Below are 9,745 nucleotides of genomic sequence, written 5' to 3' on the forward strand. Positions count from 1 at the left end.
ACATAAATATCTTTATTAAAATTTTATCATTACATTCTTGTTCGATTAAAATTTTAAAGCTAAAGTAAAACAACAATCTAGCATACCATTACTTTAGTCTTCTCACATCTAGATTACACACTTTCAAACAAATGAGAGGTTTAACTTGATTTGTTTCCTTTCTCATTTCCTTCCTCTCCATTAGTGCCCTTGATCTCCTTTTCCATGATAGCTCTCAAATACAACTTAAATGTCTCTTTGTGAATGAATTTTAGAGGAGAATATGAGAAATAGAAGGCTTTAGAGTCATTTTATAAGTATATTTATGGTTTTGACTTTCTCTTTCTTTTCTCTTCTCTCCAAAACCTAACTCGTAAATGGGTCGTAAGGATCGATGATAAAAATGGGGTGTGTAATTTAAAATTTTGACCTCTAATGTACAATTTGTTTTATGTGTATCTAATTAATTAAAGTACTCAATATTATGAATAAGGGAAAATAATATTTATGCTTGTAAGAGTTTTTTACATTATCTCTACATTATTTACCATTCATATTTAATCATAATTATTATTTTAAATATAATTTATATAAATAAATAGTAGATAATATATTAACCGTGTATATAGCTTGATACTAAAACTATGGGTGAGCATGGTCCAACACTGACCACTCACCTAGTATGGCCCGATCATGATCGAGCCCGAATAAGGTTGGGCCAAATCAGGTCTAGGGGCGAGTTCGGGTTTAAAACTTAGACCAGACAATATTTAGGACTGAGTAAGGACCAAGTATGACCCGACCCGTGGTCACACACTCATTATGTTTGTATGTATTACTATTCAAAAGTGTACAGAGTAATTACACTTTTCATTCGAAAATATATTAATTCTCTAATTTTTTCATCATATATGCATTATTAACAATATATATAGAAATATGATTTTATATGTTAAATTATATATTCATAATAATAAATAGAGTAAATTACACTAATATCTCTTTAGTTTTAGTAAATTATATAAATCACTTCTCCATTTTGTACACCTACAAAAAAACCTTAATTTATAAACATATATTACACTAACTAACCCTGCATGAAAAATAAGTATGATATTTTAAATAAAAAATGATAATAAGTGTAATTAAGTTAAACAAGTATGATATTTTAAATAAAAAATGTTAATATATTATGGAGACAAATCTAAATAGTATATGAGTCGATACATTTTTATTATTTGTGGTTCATTATAAAATGCATCAATAATTCTAAGGGGATATTGTTTAAATCACTATTACACTATATTGTAATGAACAAAAAATAATGAAACTTAATGACTCATACACTATTTGGAATTGTCTTCATAATTATGTAGTGTTTAACTTAATTACACTTATCGTCATTTTTTATTAAAAATATTTCACTTATATCTCATGCAAGGGTAGTAAGTGTAATATATGTATATAAAATAGAGGTTTTATGTAGTGTAAAACATGGACGGATGATTTATATAATTTCACAAAAACTCAAGGAGTGTTAGTGTAATTTACTATAACAAATAATATTGAGAATATTTTATCTAAAATGAGTATGCATTATATTTAATCAGGTCTATGGTTGGGTTTAAAGATCGACCCAATCGATATTTAGGGTTGAATTCTCGGGCCGAATCCGAGTTCAAAAAAATGACTTGACCAATATTTAGGGCCAAGTAAGTGGCTAGGTAAAGAACATGCCTTAACCTGTTCCATATATATATATATATATATATATATATTAAGTTATCTATATCTATATTTATATTATATATTATATATAAAGGAAAAATATGATATAACTATAACTATGATATAATTTTTACTTTCGTGTTTTGCCCTAAACATCTTTTAATTTATACAAAAAAAAAACAATGTAATTATATATAACCATCATCCTCTTTCCTTAATTAATCTGACCATTAAAATAAAGAAAAATATATAATATAAAGTGTATCCAATAAAAATCACACCATAAAATACATCCAATATAAAAATATTTCAATTCACAGAAATAAAATATATAAAACTTAAATATTTGATAACAAAAAAAAATGTGGGTCGAGAGATATAAAGTGCTCGTCGCCAAACTAGTATATAATGACAAACCATGGTGTAATTTTCACTTTCGTATTTGCCCTTAACACTTTTATTTTCCAAGAAAACTATATAATCATATGTAACAACTACCATATTAACTAATTTTCTCACTTTAAGTTGAATATCTATATCTATATCTATACTATATATAAAGTCAAAACTTGAAATAACTTCTCTCATGGTGTAATTTTCATTTCCTATTTTGCCCTTCACATTATTTAATTTTTACAAAAAAACTATATAAGCCTAAGCAACTACCACCAATACATTAATTAACCACATATCTCACCTTAAATTAAACATTATCATAAACACAAAAAATATAATATAAAAAAAATTGAATATGTAGTATCACACAATATTCGTCGGCAGGCACGAAGTGCCTGTACACACTAGTTATATATAAAACCAAAACTTGAAATAACTTTCCATGGTGTAATTTTCATTTCCTATATTGCCCTTAATATTATTTAATTTTACAAAAAAACTATATAAGCCTAAGCAACTACCACCAATACATTAATTAATCACATATCTCACATTAAATTAAATATTATCATAAACACACAAAAAAATATAATATAAAAAAAATTGAATATGTAGTATCACACAATATCCGCCGGCAGACACGAAGTGCCTCTACACACTAGTAAAAATAATGTAAAAACTACTTACACAATTAGTATATACATTATTCTTGTTAAAATTTTCTACCTAACATCTATTTACTAGTTATAATAAAACAAAAAGTTGTAATATAACATATTCCCAATAAAAAATACAAGATTAAGTATACTCAATTTAAAAAATATATTATAATTCTCTAAAATAAAATATATAAAACATAAATAATTTGTTATTATAAAAATAAGAAATATAACCCTTTGTTCCGCTAGATCATTTCAGACTTAAGATCATTTCATGCATTTGTTGTTTAAATAATTGAAATTGTTATATTCAACAATCTAAATTCAGAGGCTTACATGCTGTCGTGATTTAACATTTTCGTAGGAATAATCTGTTTTACATGTACTTTATGAGCTGTTAGATTCACATTCTGACAGCACACGTGGACATCAACTCCCAACACCAAATCTAGTAACCTCTTCAAATCTGAACTTCTCACTTCTTCCTCTACAAACCTCACAACCTCTTCCCCTTCCTCCTTCCAAATCTGACCATGCAGTACAAGAACCTAGGCAGCTCCGGCCTCCGCGTAAGTCAGCTCTCCTACGGCGCATGGGTCTCCTTCGGCAACCAGCTAGACGTCAAGGAAGCAAAATCCCTCATGCAATGCTGCCGTGACCTCGGCGTCAACTTCTTCGACAACGCCGAGGTCTACGCCAACGGCCGTGCCGAAGAGATCATGGGCCAGGCGATCCGGGAGCTAGGCTGGAAAAGATCAGACCTTGTGATTTCAACCAAAATATTTTGGGGTGGACAGGGTCCTAATGATAAAGGGCTATCAAGGAAACATATAATTGAAGGGACTAAGGCTTCTCTTAAGAGACTTGATATGGAGTATGTTGATGTTATTTATTGTCACCGGCCTGATACTTCGACGCCGGTGGAGGAGACGGTGAGGGCGATGAACTATGTGATTGATAAAGGGTGGGCGTTTTATTGGGGGACTAGTGAGTGGACAGCTCAGCAGATTACTGAGGCTTGGAGTGTGGCTCAGAGGTTGGATTTGGTTGGACCTATTGTAGAACAGCCTGAGTATAATTTATTATCAAGGCATAAGGTTGGTTTTGATTGGAGTAGGGAAAGTTGTGATTTTGACTTGAAATGTGTTTGTGGGTATAGTTAGATTTTATTGGCTTTGAATTGGGTTTTGGGACTGTTGTATTTTATTTAAACAAAAAAATGAGATATGCGGTGTTTTAAATTGCGGTTGTAGTCGCGATTGTGGTTACTGCGATTATGGCAGTTGCGATGCGGATTGTGGCCGTTGCGGTATGAAATATTTTTGAACAAGATGCTGTGTGATGCGGTTGTGATGCATCTCAAATGTGGCCTAATGCGGTTGTGGCCTGATGCGGCTGCATCATTGTGATTCGGTGTCAGACCGTAATTGCAATGCGATGCGGTTGTCCCGGACATCGCAACCGCAATATTGTGGCTACATCACAGGATGTGGTCCCCAAGTTGAATCACGCAGATAGGGTTGGAAATTGTAGTTTTTCGAACCATGGATTTGATTTGATGGAGGGTTTGACGATATGTTTTCCTAGTGCCTTTTTATTTTTATTATGAGTGGAGTAGGGAAAGTTGTGATTTTGTTTTGAAATGGGTTTGTGGGTAAAATTAGATATGGTCATGGTTTTAATCTGCATTTGCGAAAATTATCAAAACTACAATATTTTGTCTCTTGATTTATTGGAGAGCTTGGCAAAGTGTTGTAGTACTCTAGGAGTATATAAGAATTAGTGAATATAACTATTCTATGGTGTGGGGTTTTTGAAGTACCTTTTGATTTTTGTTATTATGTTTGGATTAGGGAAAGCTGTGATTTGGTATTTAAATGGGTTTGTGAGAACTGCACATGTTTAAATTGGATGGGTGTATTTGCAATTTTGCATATAACTATTTTGTTAGATAGGATACATTGATTGATGTGGGGAAAAGTTAGATATTTTTAGTGAGTGCATTGGCATTTGGCAGTGACTGCTCATTTCATACTCTATGTATAGCTTTCTGGTTCCAACTTCTGTCTTAGATTTGATGATGGGGCTGTGGAGGATATTTGAGTAAAAGTAAGTTTTGCGGGTTATTTGATTGATTTTTATTTGTTTGGAGCAAGATTCCAGTTGAACCAGTTGTTCTTGTTAAGGGGTTGAATTAGTTTAGAATTCCTGTGCTCAGTGCCTTGGTTTAATTTCTGTTTTTAGTTTTAGTTTTCAATAATAATACTTAATTGTATCTATGGTTTGAATGTAACTCTGCTGTTTTTAGGTTGAGTCTGAGTTCCTCCCACTTTACAACAACTATGGCATTGGTCTGACCACTTGGAGTCCACTTGCATCGGGTGTGCTCACAGGAAAATACAAGAAAGGAGCTATACCACCAGATAGCCGTTTTGCTTTGGAAAATTACAAAGTACGGCTTGATTTCCAAGTTTTGGGAGATTACACACATATCTTCATTCTTTAATGCATTTGATTTAAGAAAAACTATAGTGCAGAGGAAAGATACCAAAGTCTTGATCTCCTAAAGTTAAATCTTCTTTTTTATCGTGTGCATTATTCATTTTTGAATAAACTGTCAGTGAGTTTTATATTGAACTATTGCCACTTACTTTCCCTTCATTTTTTATTAACTGTTTTCTATTGGTCAATGTTTTTAGAACTAGGCCTCATTTTGGGGATTTAGTCTCTTACAAAGTTACAAGTTATTAAGGAATATATCTTGGTGTCAATCATTGTATCATTTTTTATTGATTTTGCTCCTTTTCTGTTGTAATGTTGATCAATGCTTGCTTCAGTAAGTCTAAATGATTTTTTAATTCAACTTGTTTTTGCATCATGTTCCAATTCAATTGTACAATGTTATTGAAGAGAGTGGAAAAGATGTGTGTATTTTTGCCACAACATACATTCTAGTTGCTACTAGAAGTATGGTAAGTTTGAAGTAGGATGTCAGTAATCGAGAGACGATTTGATATCTAAATAATGATATTTATCTATGCTCTCATACAGGTACTACATTGATCTATAAAGTTAATAAGTATAGTTGTTCACACACTCCTGAAAAGAGCTTCTTTATTTATTTATCATTTATTAATGTGTCTTTTTACCGTTCAGTTCAGATAGATGTTTTGATAATTTGTATCAAATGCCGGGATTATTCCGTTCCCTTGTTTAGGTTACTAAGCAGGTAACTATTTCCCCGTTTTTCTCATGTCTTGTAGAATCTGGCAACTCGGTCGTTGGTTGACGATGTGCTCAAAAAGGTTGATGGGCTGAAGCCAATAGCAGATGAACTTAATGTGCCATTATCACAACTTGCAATTGCGTGGTGTGCCAATAATCCTAATGTTTCATCAGTTATCTGTGGTGCTACAAAAGAGTCTCAGGTTAGTTTTCACATGCTCAAGACATTTAAGGAGATCATTTAGGTATAGGAAGCATTCTTTCATATTTAATCTCATATTACCTATAATGATATTTATACCTTCTGCATTAAGTAAGAAATACTTAGTTTGGTAAATTGTCTTTGGCATGGACATTTTGGATTTCAATTTGGTTATATAATTATATTATATGTTTATTATAGATTGCTCAATAAACTTTGTTAGCATTGTCCTATGATTATAGGGATATTTTTTCCTATTAGGATTACGTCTACCATTAAAGAGAGTGATTGCTTTCCTTTCTCAATGGGTTATGGCCCTATTCTGCTTGTTGAAATCAAGACTTCTAAATATCAATCGCAAGCTCGTAATAGTTAGATAGCGTTGTGGGAAACTGTTTGCTAAGACTATTCAGATGCCTGTGCCTATGGAGCAGGACTGGTGACAAATTTCCTTATTATTCTTTGTGCCCTCTTTCATCTTTGTTCGCCTTTTCTTTACTTTTGTTCTCCTAATTCTGAGATTAAACGAGAAATGCCTGCTTTTCCTTTGATTATATGTTGGTATTCTATGTGTGGTATTAGTTTGGAGAGGTTTTCACATCTTCAGTAAAAGCAGTGATGAAATGTCCAGTGTTTTGGTTTCCTTATGGTATGGACACTTCTTATTTAGAGGTGAATGAAGCTAGAATCAGCCTAGATAGTGAGATTGAATTGAACCTTAAAATGGAAATTTTAAATGGTGCTTCTAGGTATATTTTTTTAGTAAATTACAGCCACACTCCCTGAGTTTTAATGAAATTACACAAACCACCTTTTTTTTTTTCCTCTACACAAAACACTCCTGGTTTATATACATACAATACTACACTCACTACCCTGATAAGAGATATAGACTCAATATATCTTCATTATTTTTGGTTCATTACAATATAGTATAAGTGTGACTTAAACAACATCTCTTTAGAAATATTGATGTATTGAATAATGAACCAAAAATAACAAAGATATATTGATTCTTAAACTATTTGAAGTTGTCTCCAAAACATTCCATATTTTGTTTAACTTAATTACATTCATCATACATTTTTTTTTTAAAATATTACACTTAAAAATAACAAGAATAGTGAGCATAATGTATGTTATAATTTAGGAGTGGTTTGTGTAGGGGCAAAAAGAGGAAGAGTGATTTGTGTAGATTCACTAAAACTTACTAATATGGAAGGAACCTATCAAATATAGAATCTGATATGAAATTTCTTCTAAGGCATGCGACTTAATGTTGATCTAAGCTTTTGTAGATGTGGAGAAACTTAGAAGTCAACCACTATTGGCTGCAAATTTTACATCGATAAATCTGATAACGAGGAAGCAACCTATATGCAGTAGGGAAAACAAATAAAGATCCCCCTGAGTCCTAATCATACCTGATGGATATGTTAATGTATGTTTATACCTTGACATTATTTAGTAGTAATTAAGATAATTGAAGAGACCGGTAGAAACCCCATAAGGAGAGTATGTCAAATATAGGCTAGTCGAATTCCCAAAGGAAGATGGGGACCAAGAAAAATCATAGGTGAAAATGATTAAGAAATACTCAGAGATCAATGTGTTGTCAATAAACATTGATTCATGATAGAACATTATGAGATGAAGGCTTGGTTATTGTTATTAAAAGATAATTGAAGAATTTACATTATAAATATGTAATACTAAAATAAATGGTTTATATATTCCTGTCCATGCATAATTCATATCTTGATTTGAAGCATAATTTGCCTGCAAGAATGGACATTGCTAATATATATTTATCACATTTTTTTCTGTTTTCTTTTAGATTCAAGAGAACATGAAAGCTATTGATGTCATTCCATTGCTGACTCCTAATGTGATGGAAAAGATTGAGGCTGTTGTCCAAAGCAAGCCAAAGCGTCCTGATTCATATAGATGAATTTAAGGTTTTCCATGTGCTACTGTGTTTATGTGAGAGATTCAATAATCCACGTGCACTAGAGTGACAATTCATTTGCTTGATTGGGTTTCCTATTAACTATTAAGAGTTCCTCCTTTTTAATCCTTTTCATATGGGTTCAGTTGTTCCAAATTGATTCTAGCAGCAATATATCCATAGGATTGAAGACTTTGGAATTTATAATAATGTTTATATTTTCCTTGCAGATTATTTATGCACATGGCTTGGATAATTTTAACTTCTTTCTTATTATCAATGGTGCATTGTTATGTCTTTATCAATCGTGCATTGTTATGTCTTTATCAATCGTGCATTGTTATTTCACTTTGTGTGGGAGTGTTGTTTTAGAAGGGGATGGAAGGGAAGGGAATAAATGACTGGAAAAAGTTTCCTTGTTTGTGAGGTGAGGAAAAGAGAGTGAATGATTTTTAAGGTTTTCTAGAGCTCTCTAAAATCTTCTACATGCTAACTTTATGGTCTCCTCAATTTGGGGTTTTTTTAGAGACAAACATGGTAAAGTACCATGTCTAGTAAAATATTATAATTATATTTTGTGCATTTTAATTGTTAATTAGATTTTTAAAGGAATAATAAAAAAATATTTTTGCATTATCATTATTTTAATCTCTTTTTAGCTAATTTCATATTCCCTTATAAGAGAAATGTTTGTCTTTCTTTCTCCTTCCCTTACTCTCCCATCCTTACTTTTTGATCTTTCTCATTTCCTTTCTATCGTGACTTCCAAACACCCCTTTAATGGAGCACATTCTTTAGCATAAAATGTTTTGAACAACACAAATGAGTTTCATTTTAAGATTAGGCTATGATTAAGAGTTATGAGGGAAATGGAAAGAGATGGATCAAGGGGCAAGGATGGGGGAGAAAGAGATTAGGAAAGGAAGACAAACCTCTAAATTGTTTTGTAGTAGTATTGACAGGGTTGCCATGTCCGTTTTATCTGTACCCATGCAATGTTTGCCTAAATTAGGATGGCATAGACATGCCCGTTTTTAAATAGGGTATGAAATAGTATGCACAACCCGCCCTAAACATGAATAGTGTGAGTTTGCGGGCTGCCCTCAATAAAATAAAATATATATACAAATATATAAATGGGGTGACTCAAGTGAGCACATTTCTCATATAAAATTGGGAGAACAATAAATTTGGGCCTTATAACCAAACATTGATGGTTAGGATTAAAAGTTAGTTATTGGTCACATGATAATCACGTACATGTATCTTTTGATCTTAACCATTCAACCAAGATCCAGTGGTCTATATTAACTATTCTCATTTCTTACAATAATGTATTAGTCTCATGTGAGTAGTTCCCTATATAATTGTGTATGCATTACTCGTACAAAATAAACAATATATAATTTGTACATAAATATACAAACGTATTTATTATAATAAACAATCATATTAATGAATTAATATGTAAAATACAAATGCATATATATAATACAAAATATCTATAATATATAATTTGTATACAAAATACAAAACCAAGGCTACATATACATCTATACTACTTAATTAATAAAGGAAAACACAAAATAACCACCTCACTATGATGTA

At 31.6% G+C, this 9,745-nt stretch overlaps 1 protein-coding gene across 2 annotated transcripts; it reads left to right on the forward strand.

Annotated features, from left to right (window-relative positions):
- The first annotated feature begins 3,188 nt into the window (after positions 1-3,188).
- Positions 3,189-8,442, forward strand: LOC109338706 (probable voltage-gated potassium channel subunit beta). 2 transcript variants are annotated; one of them, XR_002106580.1, is made up of 5 exons: positions 3,189-3,859; positions 5,071-5,214; positions 6,026-6,190; positions 8,027-8,289; positions 8,365-8,442. XR_002106580.1 is itself a non-coding variant. In XM_019575994.1 (5 exons), the coding sequence occupies exons 1-4, from the start codon at positions 3,296-3,298 to the stop codon at positions 8,138-8,140; spliced, it is 987 nt and encodes a 328-aa protein (XP_019431539.1). In that variant the 5' UTR covers positions 3,189-3,295; the 3' UTR covers positions 8,141-8,166; positions 8,304-8,436. The 2 variants fall into 2 exon arrangements, 1 of the variants encoding a protein (XP_019431539.1); XM_019575994.1 differs by having other exon boundaries at positions 8,027-8,166; positions 8,304-8,436.
- The last annotated feature ends 1,303 nt before the right edge of the window (positions 8,443-9,745 follow it).

The sequence above is a fragment of the Lupinus angustifolius genome, unplaced genomic scaffold, assembly GCF_001865875.1.
Source record: "Lupinus angustifolius cultivar Tanjil unplaced genomic scaffold, LupAngTanjil_v1.0 Scaffold_39_35, whole genome shotgun sequence".
Taxonomy (NCBI): domain Eukaryota; kingdom Viridiplantae; phylum Streptophyta; class Magnoliopsida; order Fabales; family Fabaceae; genus Lupinus; species Lupinus angustifolius.